General features: G+C 41.4%; 1 protein-coding gene across 1 annotated transcript in view; it reads right to left on the bottom strand.

Moving 5' to 3' along the window:
* rbm20 (RNA binding motif protein 20) overlaps positions 1 to 26,458 on the bottom strand; it is a 55,702-nt gene that overhangs the window by 2,367 nt on the left and 26,877 nt on the right. The window contains exons 2-12 of the mRNA XM_036548296.1: positions 16,377 to 17,424; positions 15,597 to 15,658; positions 14,973 to 15,070; positions 14,079 to 14,173; positions 6,556 to 6,699; positions 5,746 to 5,877; positions 5,563 to 5,642; positions 3,925 to 4,570; positions 3,125 to 3,211; positions 1,558 to 2,155; positions 812 to 928 (exon numbers count right to left, since the gene is read on the bottom strand). Of these exons, the coding sequence (XP_036404189.1) occupies positions 812 to 928; positions 1,558 to 2,155; positions 3,125 to 3,211; positions 3,925 to 4,570; positions 5,563 to 5,642; positions 5,746 to 5,877; positions 6,556 to 6,699; positions 14,079 to 14,173; positions 14,973 to 15,070; positions 15,597 to 15,658; positions 16,377 to 17,424 (3,107 nt within the window). The remainder of the gene's footprint in view (positions 1 to 811; positions 929 to 1,557; positions 2,156 to 3,124; positions 3,212 to 3,924; positions 4,571 to 5,562; positions 5,643 to 5,745; positions 5,878 to 6,555; positions 6,700 to 14,078; positions 14,174 to 14,972; positions 15,071 to 15,596; positions 15,659 to 16,376; positions 17,425 to 26,458) is intronic.

The following is a 26,458-nucleotide window of genomic DNA, read 5'->3' as shown; positions in this document are numbered from 1 at the left end:
AGCACATTCTGTTGACAGAGCTGAAAATCTGTCAACAGAATGACTATGGTTTTATCTTCCATTTAAATGTCTGAAATAAATATGCATATTTTAACTTCTGTCATGGCCCTGAGAGGTGTTACCTTAGCTGAACATGTATGTCAAGACTGATAAGAAATGAAAACACCTGGTTTTGAAATGCAGCAACAACCTTCTTAGTGTTACAAAGGGCACAACAGCTACGTCACAAAAGACGCCAGACAATCATCTTGGGGGGTGGCAGACGATTATGTATCTGTCCTAACTGTAGTAATATGAAATCAACACTTACATAACATGAGGACAGCCCTGTGCCGTGTGTCATGCCAGGCATGCCTGATCTAAAAATACAATTCCCAGGGGCCCCTTTCACACCTTGCTAAGTGTACCGGGACAGTGTGTTCTCATTTAACACAAATTTATAGTTTCATTTGAAATGGTTTTAAAGAGCATCTTGGGTTCTTGCCTAAAAATAAGCAGCTGAACAAATACAAAGAAACCCAGGTACACTCAAGCATTATGAATCTACTGTGTAAAGGCCATTTAGTTGGTGCGTGCTCATTAAGTATAATTAGTAAATCTAGTGGGAGGGAGGACCCTTTCCCTGGGTCTCATTCATTTTCAGACATTTATTAAGTTGTTCCAGAGAGGTTTAAATATTATTTTAAGCTCCCATGGATGTATGAATGGAAAGTAGCAGCTGAATGAAGAAAGTATAATTTTTCAGAAAAAAACACCTTTTTTAATGATGCGGGAGAAATTAATAAGGTCAGCAGAAAGTGCAGATACTCACCAAGCGGGATGCTGTGCTCACCGAGGACTTTCTCCTGCTCCCATAGCGGGGAGCCAGCTGTGGTCACTTCAAAGTCCTGCTGCCGGGGGGACTCTCTTAGTGAAGTACTGTGAACGTCTACAGGGGAACAATGAAGGCAATATTTTAGTAGCTCTAAATAAGACTTCAGCAGTACTATCATATTTCCCTGATGGTTTTAACCAGTGAAATACACAGGGAGAAGGACTGAATCCTCAATCCAAAAAGTACAAATGTCACTTTTCAGCATTCATCAAAATTACTGTAAACAAGTTTACTGAAAAAAAGTGCATTTAACAAGTGCATTTAATTGTCAAAGTTAGCGACAAATGTTGATTGGATCTAGGGTGGGGGTAAATGAATTTTGATGAATATAATACTCATATGCAGAGATAACTGTTTAGTGGTCATAGATCAGTGTGAAAGCAGTCTGTGTGAGCTACACGTTACATGCATTACACTACAGTCATTTAGCAAATGCGTTCATTCAGAGCAACTTACAATTTTATCATTTATACAGCTGGATATTTACTGATGCAATTGCAGGTTAAGTACCTTGTCCAAGGGTACAACAGCAGTGCCCCAGTGGGAACTGAACAGGCAACCTGTCAGTTATGAGCCCTATTCCCTACCACATTGCTGCTGACATCAAACACGTCTGATGATAATTTCGAAAACATAATGTAATGTAAATGAAATCAATCTAATGTAAATAAATGAGAATATACCTTTCCTTGGCGTTTCCCCCGAGGGCTCACCCTTGTGCTGAGTGTCGCTAGTGACCGTGTCAGCAATCAGCAGCGGCCCTCCAGTTTCACAGTCACTGAGGATGTCCGAGGGCCTACCATCCTGGCACGCGTCTCTGTGATTGGCTAGGGCATCCTGTGGTGCCGGGGCAAGGGGCGTGTCCACCCCCATGCAGGCACACGCCTCGTCAAATACCGCCTGGAATGCCGGGCTGGGAAAGGCACTGAGGTCGGAGGTGTCCTGCCGCTCAGTGACAGTTGAGGTGGGCGGGCCTCCAGGGCCGATTTCAGGCGGAGCGCTGTCGGCTTTCTCCTGCAGAGGGGTCGCGAACCCGGGGCCCTCCTCCCGGGCCGCCTCCTGCTCCTGGACGTCTTCCCTCTCCGAACCCTGACAGGCCTCTGCCCATGAGGCCTCCCCGGCCTCGTTTTTGACGGGAGCCTCTTCCTGGTGGTCCGGGAGGTCAGGCTCGATGATGGAGTCCTCTTCCTCACCCACCTCGTCCACTGTCACCAGCTCCTCCATGTTTCCTGGGTACCAGATCTCCCCCTCCGTGTCCTCCCCGCTCTCCCAGTCATCTCCCTGGTGAGCAAAGAACACAGAGTTTAACATATAATGCCAGAAAATGGTGCAAGCGTGAGAGGCTCCCAAAGATTGCCCTCGAATGGACACCTTAAATGATTCCAAAAAATGCAAAAAAAGGACTCTCAAGGATTACACATATATGGGTGTTTACCATGGCATTTTTACATGAATCACAGATAAACAAATCAGACTCTTACAATGGTCAACATGATCCTGATGATCACTGATGCTTTGAATTGTGCTTGAACCCACAACGAACAAACCATTTAAATGTATCAGATCACATCGGATCACAATTCTTTCCTGATTGCATGTTATATTTTTTCAAAGATTTGGGAAGGCCATCATGAAGGAAAAGAAGTGCTTTTCAATGAATAAAAACCCTCCAAGATTGATCTGCCACCTTATTAATGTAAAGTCTATCCTAACTGCCAAACCACTGGGATTCCCAAGTGGCTCAGTCAACAAGGTGCTCGTTTCATTTGCGGGGTGTGCCCCACAGCCCAGGTTTGATTCCAGCCAATCAGACAACAATAACTGGGGGCCCACAGCAAGTTAACAAATCGGCTTTGTTAAGCTGGGGGGGGGGGGGGGGGGGGTGGCTGGGTCAGCTGGCAGGATCTTTTCCTCTCACCACACAGGCACATGCAAGTGATGTCATTAGAGTAGAGCCTATGCTCTAATTGGCTCCCACTTCACTGTGGGGCACCATGGGACTTGTAGTGTGAGAAATACTCCCTGCGTGTGAGTACATTGAAGGGGTTGATTTGTCTTACTTCAGCACTCCTGTACACCTGTAGGGGTTGAGGCAGTGAGACAGACATTAAGCGGAAAAAGAGAGAAAAAACTGCCAACTACCAAGTCATTTTGGAAAGTTGCTTTCCCTGTGATTTAGTCAACATTTTCCTTAGCTTGGGCACAAAAACAAAAGTTGTGCATGTACAGTAGCTGAGTAGTATTGCCCACCTCAGCCTCAGCTGCCTCCACGTTTTCACACGAACTCTGAGGAGATCCTGACTTCTCTTTTGACCGATTCTCCTCAACCTCTTCTTCCTGAAACAGATAAATACCATAAAGACTCTCCACAAACACCTGTGATTTGCCAAAAACCTATTTAAATGCTGCATCTAGTCTCACTAGTACCTGTTCAACACATCCTGGATCAGCCTCTTAATAACAGCAGCCAATCACAGAGAAACTATCTGGCAGCAAAAATCTTGTACAGGATTTACATTAAAACAATGAATTATATTTCTTAATACTCACTGAATTATATTTCCTATTACTCACAGAATTCATGTTTGCTAATTGTTATTGTTATCTTGTTCATCCTGTGTGCAAGTTCTAAATGGGGTGTCATAATCCCTGTGCTTGTCTCTGATGGATCAGACAAAGAACGCTGTAAAGCCATGCGCTATTTAATCACAAGCATGGGAATTGTCCAGGGACTTGATGATATGAACTTGAATGAGAACTGTGATATCTGCAGGGAGGTTTTGCAACACCAGACAGATATCTTGTCAGACAGATACCGCATAAATAAAAAATTTCCTTCAGTGTGTGGAGGTCTCACTACAAGCTCCTCTCGAAGTTACACTGTAAACAAAATTCTCTTCAGTACAAAGGGTACCCTACTAGCTACTAACAGGTTCTTTACTACAAGGGGGCCGTTTATCCAAAGATTCTCCACAGAAGAAAAAGAAAACATCCTGCCACACAGGACTAAATTTTAGCAGAAAAGTGAGTTAGAACCTCAAATTGCATACATTGTTTTCTGATCCTCCAACCTCCTTTTCCTGTTTCCTGGTGAGTTTCTTGCTCGTCCCTCTTGCTGGGGACGCCTGTTTCCTGTCCTCGGGGGTCTTCGCGGCTGCAGAATCTTCCAGCGTCTCTGACTCCGAGTGTCGGGACCTGTGGCGCTCTGGCACATCCCTCCTCTTTGCCCTCACCTCGCGCCGTGGGTAGGCCTGCCGCGGAGGCTTGTCAGACTTGTAGGCCGCCTCCTTCTTGTAAAACTCCTCCTCTTTGCCTCTGTACGGTGGGAAGGGCGGGCCCTGAGGGCTGCCCCTGGGGTACCTGTCCCTGCTCCCCCTCTCCTCCACCGGCCGGGGGCTCATCCTGTCGGCCGGCTTGAAGTAGGGCTTGCGCCAGTCCGCCAGGAGCCTCCCATTTGGCCTGTCCTCATCCCCGTTCCTCCAGCAGGGCTCGTCCCGCTCCTCCTCCGCCCCCCGGCGCATGTGGGAGGACCAGTCCCAGGAGCAGCGGCGGCCGCCCTGGCTGTTGCTCCACTCGCCCCGGCAGGGCCCTGAGGGGCTGTGGGCGGAGCTGCAGGAGGTGAAGCTTGGGCTGTGGGACCGCGGGCTCAGGGATCGGCTCACGGGGCTCCGGGACCTGGGGCGGTCCGGCGGGTAGCTGTGGGTACCCAATCATTACATTACATATTACACTACCTCACATTCATTTAGCAGACACACTCTCCAGCACTATAGAACATAAGTGTATCCATTCGATTTAAACAAGCAACAGTGTGAGACCAAGCTAACAACACTCCCAGACCAGTGAGTGTGATCATAACACTATTCAAGCCCAACTACAAGTAAACCTGTGCAATCTGACAGAAGCTAAGTATACTAGGATACAAGTCATTAGAACACAGAATCCAAAATATATCACAATACTACACATAAAATAAGAATCAAATACTGGTGGTATCAGGTGTTTGTCATGTAGCAGACACTCCTACCCAGAGTAACTTACATTTGTTACAGTTATATATTATTTTTACATGTTATCCATTCATACAGCTGGATATTTACTGAGGCGATTCTGGGTTAAGTACCTTGCCCAAGGGTACAGCAGCAGTGTCCCAGTGGGAAATCAAATCAGCAACCATTCGGTTACGAGCCCTGCTCCATAGCACTACACCACACTGTCACTGCCACCAAACACATGCATCACTATCTTAGTGCTGACCTGAAACTGAAAAGCGACACCAACCCCTGGCAAAATACTGCATCAGCACACCAAGCCGATGTCACGTTCCAGTCATCACCACGGTGAAGTGTCTCGCCTAAATGGCACAGGGCCGTATGTTTCCTGCTGAGAACCCTACTGTTTTTGATTTAGATCTTGTCAATCTTTCGAAGATTCTTTAAAGCTGGCTAAGAAAAACTGACCAAAATATTTTAACTGACCAAAAATATTTATTTAACCTTTGCTTAACCAGATTAGTCTCACTGAGATTAAAATCTCTTGTAAGAGAGATCTCAAAATAATTTCCAAGAATACAATAATTTGTTCACATTGTTAAAATGAACAGTAAATTAGAAAATTGTTTGCAGAACTTATTAAGGGAGTTTCATGAGACACTGATATTTCCAAAGAGAGCAAAAAAGAGTTCTCACCAGTCAATCTCCTGCTTCTCATGTCTTTCCCTCTGAGAATTAATATCTTGGATAATAGACTCCACATCCTTCCCTGGTTTCTGGATAGATAAAAATAAACAATGGGGGTTGCTTGAAGGTATTTAAATCACAGAATACGATCATATTAGCATACAGTTAAATGAAAGAGCAAATTCACAGTACCTTCAGCTGTAACTCCTTGTACCGCTTTGACATTCGGATCAAAAGCTTCTGCTCATTTATTGTGGCCGGTTTCAGCTGGTAGTATTGCACCATAGCCTGGGCTGCCTCAACATAGGCCATTTCCAGGAAAGCCTGTTGTCAAAACACATTAAGAAATGAACCCAATGCTTTAAAAGAGTTTCTGATAATGCTGGCCCAATTTATCTTCAATTAAGTCCAGCAAACGACATTCAAAGACATCATCTCTGATATAAATTTAAAACATCAAGCCATATTAGTCTTTTAAGCCCTTAGGGACCAGGGTGTCTATCAAATAAAGAAATAAAATAAATGAAAAGAAAGAGATTTGGTAATATAATCACAATTAATTTAACTCAACTTTCTATCAAAGAAAAATAAAGACAAAGGTCCATATTCAGTTTGTTTAATCACTCCCCTGACTAACTGCATTGATTCCTCACACTTTTAGTTCCTCCCACTCAGCTCCCCATCTACTTTAAGGCCCTTCCACATAATGTCTCATCTACTTTCAGCTCCTCCCACTCAACTTGCCAACCACTTTTGGCTCCATCCACTCAACTTTTTATCCACTTCTATCTCCTCCCAATCAACGCCCCACCTACTTTAGCCCCTCCCACTTAAAAGGCTCATCTACTTTCAGCCCCTCCCACGCAACTTCCTACCACTTTGAGCCCCTCCCACTCAGCTTCCATTCACTTTTAGCTCCTCCTACTCAACTCCCAATCTACTTTTTCCCCCTTAGTGAAAGACAGTTTCAATGATGGAATCTTGTTGCGAGGGACACTGCACCTGGTGCGTAGATCGCATGAGGATATAATTGGTGACTTTGCCAAACGGAAGGCCCAGGTTGATGACATCATTCTCGGTGCAGCTACCCTCTGGGAGATTGCAGATGTGGACGACTCGGCCGGGGCTGGTCTTCCTTGGGGGAAACTAGAGCAGAAACCGTGCCTCGTCAGCAAAGACAGAACAGAGAATGGATGCAAAACCAATTACATACAATTCTATATTTACAAATTCCGGCATAAATTCAGTATTCATTTTGCAGAATAGTAAGTAGCCACGCCATTCAGTTGATAAACAAAGAATCAATGGATACAGGACAAAAGTACCTTGTAGCCAAAAACAGAACAGTGAATCAACTCAAAACCACTTACATATATAGCTTCATATTTACAAATTCTAATGTAAATACCATATTCATTTTTGCTGAACAGTAAGTTGCCACACTACTCAGAAATCAGCTGATAAACAAAGAATCGATGGATAACAACATAGAGGCTCACACTTCCATAACCCCTTCAAATTGTGCTTTTATATTTCTTTTTAATGTGTTATATTACTTTCCACATGCTCCTAGCATAAATCTAAACTGTATGTGACAGAGGTGAGGGGGGTGCAGTGAGGGGCTGACAGGCACCAGACAGCATACAAATATCATTTGAGCAGTTTATTAAATGAAACAAAGAGGAAAAGAGGTACTTCATTGATGAACTGGACAAAATGCACACTTCCAATATAAATGCAATATGAAAGACCAAGCACTTTTCACGTTTACTTATTTTATCTGAAATCAACACCAAGAAACACAACGAATAAACAATCACGGGACATCAAACTTGGCATCTGTTCTGTATTAGATCACTGGTGTGATTTCTTGTCTGGCCAGTTCTTGTCCAGTCCAGTTCTAAAACCAAAACCTCTTAGCAAACCACATGTATGCTCAGGGCTTTTCCTTTAGGGTCCAAAACCCACCCCATATCATGTGTAACAACCGAATAGTTGGATTGAAATGAGAGGAATCTGATGAGATTGGACTGAGAGAATAAAACTTTTAAAAACTTCCACTTGTGTGTATTGTACTTCTTAGAAACTCAAGTGCTAAATTAATGAATTTTGCTTCTGCATTGACACTACTTATATTAAAACCCAGCACTGAATAAATGACCCTTCTATTTGCTGAAGTGGATATGAAATTTCACAACTTAAGCACAAATCGCATTGCGAGGCTGTACTGTAGGCAGTAAAAGGATATCTCTGTGCGTGTGCTGTGGCGTGGCAATAGTTTTCACTTCATACTTCTTGGTGGTCTACTGGCACAATGAATGGCCACTGTCAAAAATGGCAATATACATTACACTGCATCTGTCTGACACTGACATGATCTATTGCAACACACATAAACCACTGTGATTCCACTGCTACGCACAGGCGTCTGTAAAAAAGGGCAATGACAGTGATAATGAGGGTTCTCTCTTTTGGATTTAAAAGACATGTCATCTGATATATCGGCAGACGTCCATGTCCTCTTTTGTCCCTAATCCCCTTGGATTGCCAAGTATAGAGCCCCCTGTTGCTCTGTGGCCCGACCCCCATTGCGCCGAGCCATGAAAATCTATACCCCAACGCTGCGCGACAGTAAAAATGTCCCCCCACTACATGACAGCTGACCAGGGGCTGGATGGAGGGGGGTCTTCGCATACAGTGGTCACTCTGAAACTGGACCACATTTTTTTTTCTATTTTCTGTACTCAGTCAGGGTTCAGATTCTGATCAAATTCATATTTTGAATTTGCAAGAATTTACAGTGCAATCTCTGAATGTATTGTAACGCCTGTAGAATGGCTCAGAATGAATGTAGAAAGAAATATTCACAAACCAAAATTAAACAAACAGATAAAAACACGACACAGAACACTACCTTACAGAAGAAGCCACAGTTCTTCTCAGCATAGGTTGGCCTGACATCTTAATAGACAGGCATTGGCAGGTGTCAAGAAAATATTTACTACTATACCTATACTAATATTACTATGTCTCCTATTTTTATGCCTCTATAAACCTCTTCCACCCCCATCAAATGTGGATTTTCAGGCTGGACAAGCACCTAGGTTATATTTGGCCTAAAACACATAAGAATTCCTTATCCAACAGGCTCACACGACTGGTCGTGTAATTCCAGTGGACAATCCGTCATATAAAGCAGAGGGTGCACGGGAGTCTCCGAATGGCCTGATGGACAAGGCCATCTGTGGAGACAATCCAGTTCCTGAACTGCTTAAGGTCAGCATGCTGGGTCAGTGTTTTCACTGGAATTTCTGAGCAGAAACAAGTACTCTCCATGGTTTTACAGTCTCTACTGTACAGGGAGAAGAAGGAGGTCACACCAGCCCTGGGTACTGTACCTGTAGCCTGGCCTTGACATAAAGCTCATTAAAACATTGTAGTGTTCAAGCTTTGCCTTGTGGACACTTTCAGAGCCTTATGTGGTAAGCGTGAAGTGATCATTTTTAAATGTACCAAAGGCCTGAGTGAAATAATTGGGAAATAAAATTAACATGCAATTTGAATTGAGTTGAGATTAATTTGGCATATCTTTCCTTTACTTACATTCTGATTAAAACCGTATTGCCTATGTAAGTGTAATTGTTTATGGCTATCATTTTCTAACCATACATCATACTATGCATAATACCACATAATACTAAACAGCACTAACTCTTGGATTCAATCTAAAGAGCCAAGTCATTTTAACAGAAGGTGCAATTCAAACAAATTATGAAACAACAGAAAAACGACACTCCCAATGTCCTGGCACCATATGATAATAAAGATACTAAAGTGATTGGGATTCAATCAAACGCCATCTTAAGGGAAGTCAGTTTGTTGTAAATGGTGCCATATTGCAAGATAATTTGTGGTTTTGATTCAGCCCAGGAGTCAGTAAAGTTAAGGATTTGGCACAGCTGTAGACTGGGGTCAGGTAATGAAATTGAACTGAATCAAACTTTAATCTGTGCATCCATTAAATTTGACAACATAGCCACTTGGCCAGGACTTCAGTGTCTGTGCACTCTGCTTTTTAGTGCATTTGTACACACTCATAAAGTACTGTAGTACCCAAATAAAATTCATATGGCTTCCCATGTAATGCTCAGTCTAAAATGTACAATCTCTGATTATGTCAAGTAGGACTCATTAAATCTTATGAAACAAAACAAAAAACCAAAATAAAATTGAATAAAACTATGTACGGGTAAATATTAGCTACTGTGCCACTGTGCTACTGTGGGAAGGGTCCTGAACTCGGCAGTAATCCTCCAAAGCTTGGCTGTCGGGGTGTAAGAGCCCTGTTTCATTGCTTTTGGCTTGTGGCGCAACATTAGTGGTTTCAGATATAAAAGTGATAATTCTATTACCAGCTCCATACCAGAGTAAAGTCACACACAGAGCATGCTGGGGGAGAGGTCACTCCAGGCTTGCCTGTGCAGACCACTACAGAAATAGACCGCTAAAGCCTGTTTATGTCCCTGAAATATAATGGAAGAAGGTTCAACCTGTTTGCCTGACAAGAGGAGCATTGCTGTTTGAAAGCTTTGATGGTTCCAAAAAGCCTAAAATGTATTTCCCTGTTGGTCGTGGGGTTGCTGAAAATATTGAGGACAAAACTCCACTGGACTGATCATGGCCAGTCACATAGTGCAAAGAACCGTGTGGGCACTTAGACCTACAGATGACATGTGACTTGGAAACAAAACCTCCACTGATGTGAAGGAACAGGGGTGCAAAGGGGAAGCTGTCACTGTTGGTGGCTTTGTGACACTCTGGCTGTTAAAACTGTAACGGCGCTGTGCACGGCCGTTACGAGAGGTGACACAAATGTCAAGGCTGCCAAATGCAATCTGCATCGTACACACCACAAACATATGACATGTTTACATAAAAAAACAGTAGTGACTATTAAAGATGATTTATTGACCCTTTAATTCAAAACACCAGAAAAGTAGGGACACTAAAACTGGGAAATACATGTCAAATGTGTGCCTAAAATTCTCACTGCACTTTTCGTCTTTGAAATGGAACCACTGCAAATGAACACTTAAATGCACAAAGTGTGTGTCCTTCTCATGCATCAATTCAAATCAGGTGATGTACAGATCCATTGATCATTATACAGTTTGGATGTGTTACCTATTGCTGCTCATCCACATGATATAACCATCAGCAAATCTATGGAAATAATATATGGGGAAAAACAGTTAAAAAAAAGCAAAACCAAAAATAAAATGATCAAATATATCAGGAGCGCTTCCAGGGTCTACAGTAAACCCTAAAATGTACTCTTTGGAAAAAAATGGTTGACTATTGACTTGAAATCAGATGACGATAAAATGCCATAGGTGCAACACTGCACTCTACCCCTATCTGTTGTGGCTGTAGGAGCTCTCATCAGGGTGCCTGGGTACAAAAGCCTAGGATGGCAGTGTAACATAATGGTAAGGAGTAGGACTGGTGACTAAAAGGTTACTGGTTCAACTCCCAGCTGGAGCACTGTTGTTCCTTTGGTTAAGGTACTTAACCCACAATTACCTCCATAAATATCCAGCTGTATAAATGGATAAAGTTGTAATCTGGATCTGGATAAAAGCTTCTGCTAAATGACAAAAATGTAATGTAATAAAAACAAAAAGCCCAGCTTCAGAGGCAGGACCTAGCAATAAAACTAGCCAAAATGAGTTGTCACTAAAGGGAAGAGCTTTTCGCACATGGCCTTATTTTTCGTGGAGGGGGGAGGGTCTTTTATCTGTGACAAAAGGTCTCACGCCCACGTTTGTGCGTGATAACCGCCACCTGGCCCCGACAGACACATTCCTGTTTGTTTACTCAATGTAGAATACCCATCGGGGGACAGCAAGGTGTGGGCTGCCAACAGATGCCCCATCGATGAGGGGGGCGGGTATCTGCAGATAAAGTTACCTAACCCTGACGCTGAAACTCAACTCCCCTACTGCAAAGTCTCCCGCAGATTCAACAAACGAGGTCGAGGTAGGTCTTGTTTAATTATCTAAAAGGCAGTTAACACTAATCCAAATTTTACATCTGACTTACACGTAGTTGGCAATGTTTTATAGGACAAGTTTGTGTTCGTTCACGCAAACAAACTTTTTTTTATAAATTAAGATTAAATGAGAAAAATAATTCTGGAATGGCTATGACATTTTCTGCAGATGGATATATGCAATACTTAGCAACATTGAAGAATTATGCTTTAAATATCAGGGAAATACAGTCAAAACCACCATGCTTTGAAATGAAACTACACCACATGCAGCAAGCCTCAAGCTTTGGCTCAGGCCATACGAGTTCATGCAACACTGACATTGTGCAGTAAACCTGCAATAAAAGGAAAATCTGTTGGAAGGGCAGGTGGGCGTTTACTGCGGCTAACATTAGCTCATGTACATAGCGTTAGCGGCTTCTCGATGAAAGGACTCGTAAATAACAGGGAGTCATCGGGATTCATACAGGTTTTCCATGAGCGTCTTCCTTCATTCTACATCAAACGCTCCCCGGCCTCATTTCAGGAGCTACAACCATAGCATTTATAAATATATGCACACATGGTTAAGACCACAAGACACAGGGCTGTGATATTTGGGGGAAGAAATGAGACATGGTTCTCAGTTATAAAAGCTGCCCTTTCAAGTTTATGGCAGTTGCTAAGCAAGATATTACATCACACGTACATGTCTGCTTGTGTGCACACACATACATTTGCATACCAATACCACAGGTAGACTGACTCATACACACAGGCATACACACACATTTTTATGCAGGGGCGACTCCCCTGTGCAGAAGCCTAGGCCCAAATGATTTTCTTTAAAGTGCTTACGCATCATTTGTCTTTGCTTTTTCCAAAGAAAAATGTTTCTTTTTAAAAACAGCACTGTACAGGTGGCCATTCTGGTTAAGAAGTTCTTGCATTTTTGCTGAGAAATGTTTCACAGAACCCATTGACCCATTGACGATGTGCGTCACTCAATCTGAAGCTAAACTTTACCCCAACAATACAGTTTGCACATCTAAGAGGCCACTGTCACTGTCCTCTGTTACTGTAGACGATCACTTCCTTTTTCTGTTACTACCATGTTTGCAGTCACACAGCTGGACTAGGTGGCCAGTCAGAGGCTCTGTGATCTTGTCAGACACAGTTTCTGCAGGGCTTTGTGCATAATTGTTTCTGCACCAACATTAATTACTAATTCAGCTCAAACTGCACAATTTATTTTTTTTAAAAACAATGAATTATTATTATTATTATTATTATTATTATTATTATTAATAATAATAAATCATTGTTCAAGATGCCCCATTGCTCATTATGTTTTGCCTTGTAATTATGTCATAGGTGTAGATGGGCATAGCTAACTAATGCAAATGTAGGGACGTGGGTCAGAACAAAAAACTAGCACGCATATGTGGCCCTTTAAGGGTCCATCTTGACGGCGGATTTTGTCGATCGGTGTGTCCAATATCCCGCCCAACCCCAACACTTAATGCTGGAAGGCTCCCGTTTCTCTGCTAGCATGTGTGTTTTTTTCCACTTTGTACGCACATTTTCCACATCTCATTCTCATCCAGTGTACACGTGCATGTCTTTCCACAGCTGCCATTTTGTCTTTGCCAAGGACCTCCACCGGCAAGTTTTCAGAGCGACGGGCCTCTGATGCAGTTGCGTAGCGCGAATCACGTGATGACCCCAGCAGCGTCACATGCTTCATACGCCACACACACACACAGCGTGCACTGCCTGCCTCCATCAAAAGGGGCTGTTCGCTAACCCTTGTCATGACAAGGAAACTACACCTATTGTCTCCTTCAAATGACACCTTTGACTTAGCAGAACTTTCCCCTTGAATTTGTCTACTTCACACTCAATTCTCACACGATTAGTTTTAAAAACACAGTGTCCCCCATCTACATCCTATAGAGAGCTTAATTAATGCTGACTTGATCATAAATATTCAGCATGAGTAATAAAAATCAAACTTCAATGTAACCCCTCATATCATTGTGTCTATGGAGAAAAATCACTAAATTCAGGACAATCCAGGTAAAGGGAAAGGCTCAACTAGCCCATAACATCACTGTATTTCCCTCTATTTTCTAATCATTATCAATGTAAAATATTTACTACTACTATAAAACCTGAAATTTACAGTAGAATATATGTCTTTTTGTACAGGAAAAGACTTGTAATAATTTTATAGGACCTCCCCCCACCCCCATTTGTCAGACCCAGAAGTGGGTGGAGGCAAGTGAGAGTGTTCATAAAATGTTTTTCAAGGACGAGCGTCAATACTAGTTTAAATAATTAAAAAAAAAATTTAAATCCAACCTTTACACAATATTGTGAAACTACTGTGAGCTCTCAGTCTGAAATATTGATTGATTGCTTACTCATTTTTATTAATTTACCCTGCAAAGACATTCTACTTTCCAGCAGTGTTAATTTATAATTTACTGACCTTTGATCCTGTCAAAGTAAATCCAGGTCCTGACAAGGGGTGTGCCGTCATTGGTGCAGCATGTAAATATGTGGAGTTGTTTCCAGAGGATATTTCTGAAGAACAGAGAAAAAATGTCATGGCATCCCAGGCCAGAATTTTCATGCCATTTCATACGTCGTCATGATGATTTCAAAATGACAGTGCTATGAAACTATTTGTGTCCAGTAGGACATACCGAGGATTTTTAACTCAACTTTGTAGAGGCCACTGGTCACATTAATTGGGCAGCCTTTTCTAAGTATTAAGATAAATAGAAAAAGTATTAGGAGTAAGTAGTAATTATTAAGAATATTTAAAAAAAAAAAATCAGTCAGACATTCATGCTTAAGAATAATTGAAACGTAAATTTATTTATTTATTTATTTATTTTTAAATGACGCTTGGTGCAAATATAGTATGGGCTTTTATTGTGAGAAGGCTGCAGAATATCCACTAGAAACAATTAATTTGTTCAGAATACTAACAAATCTGTGAAATGTCACTTAATCTGAGCTCAGATATTTTTCAGTTAATCAGTTTGTAATCTGAAATAAATAATAGTCTATATTGTCTGATAAATGCCAAAGGAAAAAAAAACAAAAAGACAGTTTTTACAGTTTGAGCACATGAAATACTGAAGCATGGAAAAAAATGGAAAAATGTTGTAAAATACGTTTGCATAAATTATTAATTGATTATGAGTGCTCAACAACAAATGTATCAAAGTAGTTGCGCCGTGTATGATCAGCTCTAACCTGCACTATAAGAAAAAATACAGCTCTTCGATTCTAAAAATAACAAGGCGTCCCCTCGATACAACGTTTTCAAATGCAAGTGTGCGAAACACATTTGAAAGGATAGGCTGCAATTTACCTTGATTGCTGGCAGAAGAATAAGCCATGGAGTTAGTTAACGTGGAGTTCAGACATCCTTCAGCAGACGCTGGAAAGAGAGTGGATCCAACCGTCGGGCTAAAACGAGAGACAAGGCGAGTTTTAGAGTCCAAGTCAAAGCACACTCTGGATATATCCCGTGACAGCTCAGATTCCGGCTGCTAAGTCTCTAGATGGTGCATACGTATAAAATAAAACGCCAGTGTCCTGAGTATCGGTATTTATTCTACGCATAAAACTGCCATGTACAAGTTCTTTAGCAAGCAGTTATAGCGAGAAATTGTTGCAGTTAAGACGATATCTACAACAGCAAGAAAGCACAAGGTAAGACCTGCACGTAATTGATTTCCCAATAGGACTAGATCAAGACAAATGCGCGGTCAAATTAAGGGAAACCTGTCTGCGGTGGATTATCGCAGCCTGAAGTTCTTCACAATCAAGGTGGCGAGGCAGTGTCAAGCCGTTGATTTGCGCTGCACCGGTCAGCCGTTATGATCGGTTGACCAAGCAGAAAGGATTTTTGACTCGGACAGCTGTTGGAGGCAGGATGTTGGATTCAGCCCCGGGCTGGGGTGTAATTGATTTCGCTGTTGCTTTAACTCACCCCTCGGCGTAGAGCGCGCGGTTCTGCAAGTGGAGTTTCCCCTTCACATGCTGATCCCAGTCCTGCAAAGGGACACAGACAGCTCTGGGTCTCTGGGTCAGAGAAGGTAACCTGGTCGACTCAGACACAAATGGCTTCCCCTATGCATGCCGTACTGTCCTGACCACTGCATAGTTAAAGAGACAACGGCTCCACACACATTCTAAAGGAGTGGAATCTGGTTCATGTCAGACCGTGACAATATCGTTATCGTGCAAAGTCTAGACAGGGTTTTCGAAGGTTTCCCAACAATGATCGCCAGAAAAGTAGTGCACAGGGAATGTTGTATTTCAAGTAAACCTTCAAGTAAGACTACAATTTAATCAGAACCATAAGTGAATTTACAATGAACTTATGAGTCTCTATAAATTAGAGGAGTACATAACCTGTCTGAAGAAACTACAAATGATGCGAAATACATAACAAACACAGTTGAGCAGTTGAAGGTCATCAAAAGGAGCTCCATATTTTTTAAAAAAAAAATCTTGGTTTTTAATAATATTAATACTTGACATCCATGAAACCAATATCCATCCAACTTTTTAAAGATTATAAAAAGTACAGCTTTTCAGCCAACCTACAATGGCACCAATACTGAAATGCATTAGTTAATAAGTATATATGTAACATTTCCTGTTATCTCTTAGTGCAAAGGGTACAAAAGGACAGTGAAGGAAGTGTGTTGCAGGAGGTGACCGAATGCTTCCCTAATAGCGATCCAGGAGGCAGAACCAAACCCACCTTGAGGTTGTACACCTTCTTCTCACAGATGGAGCACTGGTGTGGCAGGTGTGACGGGGTCACAGCATGGAAGTCATTTAGCTGGTGGGGCTGCAGGGTCAGCGGGCCCCCCGAAAGGGCTTCGTCCCCTGGCTGGACCTGCTGATAACCCTCAAACCCCTGGACTCCGGTGCTGTAGGCTGACCCCCCGGCGGGGTTAAATTTGGGATCTGCAGTGGGTTCCTCCGGGTTATAGAGCTCACCCCTCGCATGGAACGGCGGCTGGCGCACTGTCGCCCAGGTGCCGCCTGCGCTGGAGGGGACGTCCAGCTGCCCCGCATGGGGGAACCCGGCAGGGTTTTGCCACTGCTGCTCCTTGTGGGTGGCCGCCGGAGGGAATGCACCAAGGTTCTGACCCTGCCCGTCCACCCCAAAGTAGTCTCTTTGGAACCCGGCCTGGCTCCCAGCCTCCGTCTGGGCACCGACAGGCACGTGCAGCCCCTCGACACTTTTGGGCGCCCCGCTTGCAAAGCCGAACTGCATGCGCCTGTCAGTGTCAGAGGGGAACGTCGTGCCGCCCGCCATGCCCGCCTTCTTCCTGTACTCTGGGGCGTGCTGGCTGGGCGGCTGAGGGGACCCACCGCCGTAACAGTTCAGCCTCACCCCTCCGGGGTTCGGGTTCTGGGGGGCCCCCCCGCAGCCAAACCCACCCCCGACCAATGTCCCAAGAGCGGGGGCCTGCGCAGGGAAGGCCAGAGGCCTGGGGGGGAACCCGGGCCCCAGCTGGGCCCCGCCCGTGGTGACCATGCTGGAGGTCCTCAGCTGGTTGAAGAAGGGCTGGGACATGGCCACATTGGACAGCACCTGGTTCAGAACGGTGGCGGCCGCTGCGGTGTTGGTGCCGACGGCCGTCTGGGCCAGCTTCAGCCTGTGGAGCGTGAGCTGGGCCTGAAGCTGGGCGAGCTGGAGGCTGGCTGGGGTCAGGAGCAGGGGGTTCGGCGCACCCCCGCTCAGCTGCTGGCCGCCGATGGGGAGGGGCTTCTTTGCGGGGTGATCCAATGAACCAGAACTGCGAACAAAAAACACCAACCCCTAAAGATTCCTTAAATGCACTAAAAATACGTATCTGGAATTTGCACCCCAAAACCAGGGATTGATACAATCTAGCTTCCCGCCCTTGGCAGCTGAGCAGACAACTCCCCCTTTCCACTACCCCAACCACCACATCTACCCCAGCCCCCCACCCCCTCCCCCCCTCCCCTCTACAAGCTATGACCCCGTTTAACTGGGCTGTCCTTTCAGATATCTGATGGATGCGCTCACATGGGGGGCTAAATTTAGTGTCTTCCACTATTAATCAAACCATCTATGAGAGCCTGACATCACTCACCCCCGCCAATCCCTGTGCCCTCTTCGCACAGAGGAAGCTGCAAAGCCAATTAGATTAGAAGTGGCAGCAGCCCAAGAGAAAGTTGTTTTAGCCGCGGAAGGGCACGGCCTTGACGTTCCCCGCACATAAAGGGGACTTGTGCATGAGACTTTCACTAAACGCTGCTTTATAGAGCTCAGTCAGGTCGAGCAGAAGTCCGAGGAGCTATTAATATGCAGCAGGCTAACATTAACTGATGTGCATTTCCTCAGAACGTAGAACAATCTGTGCCATTTTACAAACACGGATTGGTGCAACCAAATCTTTTGACAGGATTAGCACCTCCGAGTCTGTCTGCTCCTTGCTCCTCCAGCTATGCTCTGGCCTTACAGGAACATTTCCAACTCATAAAGTCAACACATAAAATGCAGATTGTAAATTGGCGTCAAAATAAAAAATGATTTATGAAGTTATGAAATACATAGCCTCTTTTTTGTTCAGTAAGTACCTCTCTAACCAGTAACATACATAAAGGAACAAAAGCAGCAGCGGTAACGAAAAACAAAATATAAAACCTGGAGAAGCTGGCTGACACTTTCACAAAAAAACATGAACAGAAAGAGCAAATATTCAAAAAACAGTAATTTATTTTCAAAACCCAACAAACAACAGGAACCAGTCTGAGCACCCAGCCAAGCCAATTCAGTCTCCTCTTGCTCTGCAGCCACATACCTGTATTTAACAGGTGTTAACTGGCAAGTGAGGCAAATCAATGGCTGGCTTACACAGACAAAGAAAATTGCACTTAAGTGACCTGTTCAAATGACATTACATTATTGGCATTTAGCAGACGCTCTTATCCAGAGCAACTTACATGAGTTACAATTATCTTACCCATTTATTCAGATGGCTATTAGCTGAGGCAATTCTGGGTTAATTACCTTGCCCAAGGGTACAGCAGCAGTGTCCCAGTGGGGAATCGAACTGCAGCCTTTCAGTTATGAGCCCTGTGCCTTACCACTATGCCACACTGCCACCAAACTCAGTTACTGCCAAGCTTGAAAATGGAAAGACAACAACCCTTAGAGATTTAACAAATTGACAATTAAACAATGAACAAACAGTTTTGAAGGAAAAGTGAAGGTTCTCCTTCACAATAAATAATATGTAATTTAACTGAAACAGTTTAATGATGGACAACATAGGAATTTCTTTGCATCTGAAGCCTCTTCCATCAACATATCAAATGATTAGACAACAAGTTGAAACTCTTGGCATTCATGCTTGCGTTCACTCAATCGATGAGGTCGTGCTACAGGCATGATTCCTGTCACCACTAGGCTTTCCACTGACTCTTCAAACTCTATATCTTCATGGACGGTAACTTTTAAAGCAAAAAATTGTTTTAAACATATCCCCTAAATGTAAACAGAAGAAAAAAAATACAATACATAATATGTGCAGGTGGACGTTAAAAGAGAGTGTGCTCATATACAAAATCCATCACACCTCTACTCTAACTCGAGCAATATCAACGCAAGGCTGTATGAATCATTAAAACATGTTTTCAAACTAATATGATAATATGATGCCAGGGAGACCACAGGCCATCCATACCATAATTTTAAAAATTTGTCACCAAAAGTGTGTTATATTAGATGTTAACTGTCAGATTTAACAAAAACAGTCTTTAAATGATGAATGAGCAACATGTGGGATGGAGGTACAGCAATTCTTACAAGCAGCCATCTTTACATTAGGGGAACATGCCAAAAAGCCCAAGGGACTTTTAAAAACAACGGTTTCTCCTGTTTCTGACACCAGCAGCTGCGTTTTTACACTCACTGCTGGTAACGCTGACTGACAGACAGTGAGTTTTTGAAAGTCCTGTTTTATAGCTTACAAGCTGTGGAACAACTGAACAAATATCTTTTAATTCCCCAAAGATAAGAGAACCAATATCACTGCAAAACTTAGATCTTGTCTGCACGAATGGCACCATTGCTTCCAAACTGGTCAAAACTTTGACATTACATTACATTATTGTCATTTAGCAGATGCACTTTTCCAGAGCAACTTACATACGTTACAATTTTTTATACATTTATACAGCTGGATATTTACTGAGGCAATTCTGGGTTAAGTACCTTGCCCAAGGGTACAGCAGCAGCGCCCCAGTAGGGGAATTGACCAGGCAACCTATCAGTTACAAGACCTGCTCTTTAGCATTATGCTACATTGGCACCCAAAAGGCAAAAAGGCAGGTATGAAAACATAAAGAATGCCAAAGTGACACAGATTGATAGCTATCTCTAACTACTGTGCTGGGTGTGCTAACATGATTAGCACTGTGCTGTCTCTGCAGCAGTGGGAGTATGAGTCTTCGTGATCTGTATCAAGGGTGAAGCTACCTTGTGCTATCCATCAGTAACCTAGTAACCAATCAAAATATGCTGTTCTCCACAAAAAAAGTAGAACATTGAGGCTGGTTTAGTGTATTATTGATATCACATGGTAACTCCACTCATGAGGGAGCGGATTGATGTGGCCTCACTCTCCCATGCTAGCTACGCCGCCATCCCACAGTTAGCTATTTTAGAAGAAGATGTGCCAAATTGCTCTTCCCTTGCTTGGCCATGTAGGCTGTATGCGACAAGCAGACGTTAGAGCGGAATCTGATGGACATGGTCTTGATTCCCAGTAAGGCAGTGCTGCTCTATTCTTGAAAATGGCATTTCATAGTTCTTAAATTAAAACTTCCCTGTTATAAACAGTTTAAAAAATCTGCTACAATACAGATCCGTAAGCATTGTATGTTAACTACTAATATGGAACAATTATACATTTGACCATTAATAATAGCTTGTTTATTATTATTATTATTTTTTTTTTTATTATTGCATAATAAAATGTTCACTGTGTATTATGTCACAGATAACACACAGTGAACATTTTTAACAAGTATGCTCATAAAGATTATGTTTACACTACACTTGGAGATGAGTCATATCTAAAAATACTACCCCCGACACACAGCCCCAAAGACATATATGGGGTCTGAAGGAGTTGGCTGTCCGTAAGGTTAATCGAGTCTTATCTAAAGCCAATTGAGTCTTATGATAGAGCTAGATTTAGAAGATCCAGGTGTAATGTCCTTGCCAGGATTGCCAATTAATTCAGACAGGTCATAATATTAAATGAATTAAACACAATGGAAGGTTGTGTGTTTGCACCCCTCAGAAAAGCCAAGCATGGTCTTACACAGCTCTGAAAATATTGTTAATTCAGTGCATTTTAGGCTAGTCTGTGAATTTAGCTATGAGGGGACATTAGCATTGCCTCGGTGACCCTGTACCATTACTGCATCCAAAAGCTTGTGTCCTGCAGTTAATTTCTTATTTACTAGAAACTTCACTTACAGACACAATTTTAAGTAAGTGTCTTCATGCTAACATATATCATATGATAACATACATCATGCTATATATACAGTACCAGACAGTTTGGACACACTTAATTTATTTTTACTATTTTCTTCATTTTAGAATAATAGTAAATACATCAAAACTATGAAATAACACAAATGGAATCATGCAGAGACCAAAAAAGTTTGGAAGAATCTATTTTAGATTCTTCAAAATAGCCAAAACAGTATTTTTTAAAATTACATTTTTGGAAAGAAATTAATGCACAGGCATCAACCTCACTATTACTATTTGTCTAAGAAACAAATTTCAAGCATTTAAGCATAAGTCTTCAGATCAAAATGTCTTCGAATGTGTGCTTCCCATTACTTTATTCACGTGTGTCCAAATTTTTGACCGGTACTGTGTATGAAATTCATAACAAACTAACATAGCATTTTACTTTCATTTCTGTTGGAGAACTAAAATGGTTGATGCAAAATTAACAGTGCCATAAAAAACATTTTGATTTTATCTGCATGCCGTTATGGCTAAATGCACAGCTTAAGATCTGTTTGACAAGCACACGTTATGAAAAGCATCACAGACTAATATAATGAATAATAATAATAATAATTATATATATATATATATAATGAAATTTCATAAAATGAAAACACGCAGAAAGTATCTGTTCCTTTTCAAATATAGGTTTGCACACAGAAATATTTCATAGATGTGAGCGGCCTGTTTTCATCTTTAAACTGATGCTCTAATGTAACTACGTTAGTAAATGGTCAGATCTGCCAACATAGTGTCATAACCATAACCTGTGTAAATTAAAGTATATATGTACGTAGCAACTTCTCAGGTGACCATGCATTTTATGTTTTTATTAGCGGTGTAACTAGGCAGAACTGGTCTAATCCACAAATTATGAACCATGAATTGAAGTGACATTAAGTAATATTATTAACCAGTAGTATTTTCTTCATTAAAGTGAAAAGCTTTATTATAATGTATGTAATATTAATGTTTATGTTAATTTTTTTCTTTTATCCATCTTTGCATCAGTCCAGAGTAAGGCAGCCAAGTTTCAGAATTGTACGGCCAGTTGAACCACAGCAAATTACACATGCATAATGTGTCCAGTCCCTAAGCTGCTAATGATTCTCTGGCTTGTCTTGTGCATGCCCATCCACTGTTCATGGCAAGAACTGCTGGAAGAAAAACAACTAGATGAAAGTTATCATCATTTGCAGCGATATTGCACTGGTGCAAACCCTCTCCTTAGCAAATTTAAGCTCCCTCTATGGATCTCTGCTTTCAGAAAGAGCGGCCAGCCATTTGGCTTCCAGATTTGCTCCCGGCCCAAGGAAGCAGGAGTTTTCATCACCACTCAACTAACTGCTGGCGCTTGACAGAAAACCACAGACCTGGCCATCGCTCAGTTCGGCCTGTAACGCATATTTACTCATAACCAAAATGCAGCAACACGTGGAGAGTGTTAGTCTTTATCTATGGTAATACTGTGGTACACAGTACAGTGGGGTTTTTTATGGAACCAAAAATTTAAAAAACAGTAATAGCACTCCTGAAAACAGCCAAGGACTAGTATACTTTTCTCCACATGTACTGGAAAGTTCATCTAATACATAGCAACTAAAAAAACCCACATCTCTCTTGTTCTGTACATTTTAGAATTGATTTCAAAACACTCTTAATTTTACTTTTAAAGCATTTCATAGTCAAGCACCAGAACATCACTGTTACCCTTAAATTGTTCATTGATAAATTATTACTGTTAAATCACTATTACTTTTAAGCTGTGTTCTCTTAAATTGTGGACCTCTTTCCCAAAGTGCATCAGTCACAAAAATGTTTTTAAAATAAACAACCATAAAAGCATAAACTAAAACATACCTTTAGCATGTTGCTATGATTCATACAAATTATTCATGTTCCGTAATATTATCTGTTTTTAAGTGTCTCTTCTTATTTGCTTTCCTCTGCTTTCATTCCCTTATTTATTATTTGTCTTGTGTGAAAATGCTACATAAATAAAGATTTACCAGCAACAGCTATAGTAATAGCTGTTATTGTTGTGGTTGAGTACATTAAGAAGTGAAAAAAACCTGACATAATTTTCAGCACGTACGTATTTTTGACTCAGTGCACCTAACAGAGGCATTTGATAAACTGGTCAATAAGCCTTATAACATCCCATGCTAAATTATATATACATTTTATATTCACAAACGCCTTAACATGTCAACAGTGACAACCTGCTTAACTACTAACCACTTTATTCCAAGGTATTTATGGACGGATGTATTATAAAACTATACACCAGGCTGCAATAAAATACATGCTCCAGATTCAAATCTAAACTTTAACTACCCTTGTGATTAATTACACGAATGACACCAACAGACAACAGACTATATATTACATATCTAGTAAAACCATAAAAAATGATTTTTATTGGGCTTACTCTCATTACAGTCTAATAGGTCTATGCAGTCCGGCTCACATAGAGGTATTAATTGTTATGTTTCAGTCTACATCAACACAATAGCTCACATTTTACACTTATCTTTAACATAGTAGATCCAAAAAACAACCACACACAGCACTTACAAGCCTAATTAAGCCTTAACATAAAAAAGTTAAGCTAAGTCAGGCAATAGCTGTACCTGCTTGAGAAGACCACTTGGAAAGATCACTTGGATATGTGCAAAACAAGGCACCAAGCCCTGCGTACTCCCAACACAAGACCACCCTGGAGGTGAAGCAGACAAATCGACCCAGAGCGTCCTTTAACATCACCAATCTGTCACCAACATCTAACAATTTATACACCCAGAAGTGAAAATCCCACCCCCAGAGAACAAAAGCAACACTGACCCGAGGAGACTGAAACCGGCACAAAAGCAGCTTCACAGTGGCTGACCACAGTGGGCGACCGCTTACTCCTTCACAACCCCTCTTGTGTCCCGCCACGGGGAGAAGTGCCCGTCCCGACGTTACTTCCCAGCAGATGGGACGGGAGTGATGAAATGTCACAAGTGCTCAGCCCGGGTGCGAGCCGTAACCGCTACCCTAGCTATGACAAATCTAACGCCTTGCACTACAGTTCATTAAGCCTGCTTCCCAACTGCCATACCGCTCAGGTTTGGAGGTTGATAAGTTTTACAAGACAGAGGCAATTCATTTAATTCACTTAATCTATGCATGTGTATATAACACTTATCACTCAGTGTTTTATTTAACCATTGTTGACATCCAATATGTAAATACTGTGTGTCTCTGTATTTATGATTAAATCTGTAAAATAATCTCCTTTCTGCAATCTTTTTTGAGAATATCATAAATGTGATTGTGAATGCTATATTTTTCACTGACCAAACAAATGTTTTTGTTTTGTAATTCGTTCTAATTCATCCCTATTCCTGAGGCAGTACACTACAGATGGAATGTGGGAAAAATGCTTTACCCGGAATAGGTCTCACCAGTGGGCAGATGACATGAATTTTTCGATATCATTTTTCAAACATTTAAATGAATAATGTGTAGCAAGCTATAAGAAGAATGTGCATAGCTCTAGGAAGGTACGGCTGAGTTACGTATTTATGTAGTATTCTGTCATACTGAAATTCCCACCTGGTCTACAGTTTCACTTGCATGTATTGCTGTTCTCTGAGGATGGAGTGTTATTAATATGTTGTGCTTGCTATTTGCTTAAATTTAACCTGGTAACACTAGAAACACCACAGGATACAATTTATTTAGAGTTAACTGACATCATGGTGCTTTAATTGGCTTCTGTGCCAAAAATCCTCAGGCACCAGTGTTATATTTTTGAAGCTCTACAATTAATTCTTCAAGAAATGCTGCTCACAACAATTTTTTAAATGCTATATGAATTTTAAATTTTGTGTATAATTGTAATTTTAGGAAATACCCAGTAAAATGCACACTTCTGTTAGAATTATGGATTGAGAAGAGATAAACCCCATCAACTTTTCTACTAAACACAAATGTAAATACCACACAAATTAAAACAAACAAAAAACAAATTAGGAACAAATGTCTTTCAAAAAAAGAAAGTATAGTGAGTTTTTTATAAATCACCACACTAACACACTTCAATGAACAAATTTTAAAATCTTGGATTTATTTTCACTTTCGATTGGACAGTGATTTCAAAGTCACCAAGTTATACCAGAACCTATATTGTGTTCTAATTAAAAGTTTGTAAATTTTGGAGTGTATCTAGCTGTAGGCCTACGTTATCTTGTGAAGTATTCGATTTCTGGGAGCGAGAGGACAAGATCAATTATTTAAATCGAGCTTTATCTGAAAAAGACATTAGAATACTAAACCATAATAACAATTCTACTGTGTGCTATTACTGCTAATACTCTTGTATTTCATTACTGTATACAGCAAATCTACTACTATGCTACTGTTGCTGCCTCTACGGCTAGTCCTAGAATTACTACTACTACTAATACGACTACTGATGATGATGATAATAATAATAATAATAATAATAATAATACGATAATTGTCTATTTAATTTAAAAGGTCGGTTCCCTTTAACAATCTGAAATAACAAAGCGGTAGAGGGAGAAACCTGCTGGGATAAAGGCAGTTTAACTTGTGATGTTAAGTGTGACGTTTCGCACGCACGCAGCTGTCAAGACAACAGTTAGGGGTGAATTGTGAACACCTGGCCCTCCGCAAGTGCCAGTTTATTCAGATTCCCACCGCGCACATCCCTTTGGGCGCAAGGGTTCATTCACCATTTCTTGGTGGAGTCTTCATTATCGTAAATAAATTTAATACTCTTGAATATTGATATTGTAAATTAACATCACATTTAAAATTAGGGTGTATAGTGTACATTTCATTATCACTGAATCGCCAAATAGAGTAACATTTGTAAAGTGAGCAAAAAATGTAATTTTGTCCGTTATTAATTGAATAATACTCTACGTAATGTAGGCCTACACTGTAATAGCAAGAAATAAGTTAATATTTTATGTGGAACACAGGAAATTAAGTAATACATATATTAATACTAACACACAAGTTAGTATTAAGTTTGTTACGCTGTGGGATTTGTGTACATTACTTACACATATGATTACATCTGTGAACAAACTGCCAAATTCTGAAATTTTTACATCCGATTTATTATTAATATGGCAGATACAGTCTACAAACCATATAGAGTCACTGTGCGCAATTTACGTCGGTACAAGTCAATGTATGGAGAGATAAGAACAAAAACAAAGACGCAAACAAAAGAGATAAGAACACCT

Source organism: Megalops cyprinoides, chromosome 1 (assembly GCF_013368585.1).
Source record: "Megalops cyprinoides isolate fMegCyp1 chromosome 1, fMegCyp1.pri, whole genome shotgun sequence".
NCBI classification, from domain to species: Eukaryota; Metazoa; Chordata; class Actinopteri; order Elopiformes; family Megalopidae; genus Megalops; species Megalops cyprinoides.
Note: the sequence above shows the minus strand (reverse complement) of the source record. Positions and strands in the feature narration are given on the sequence as shown.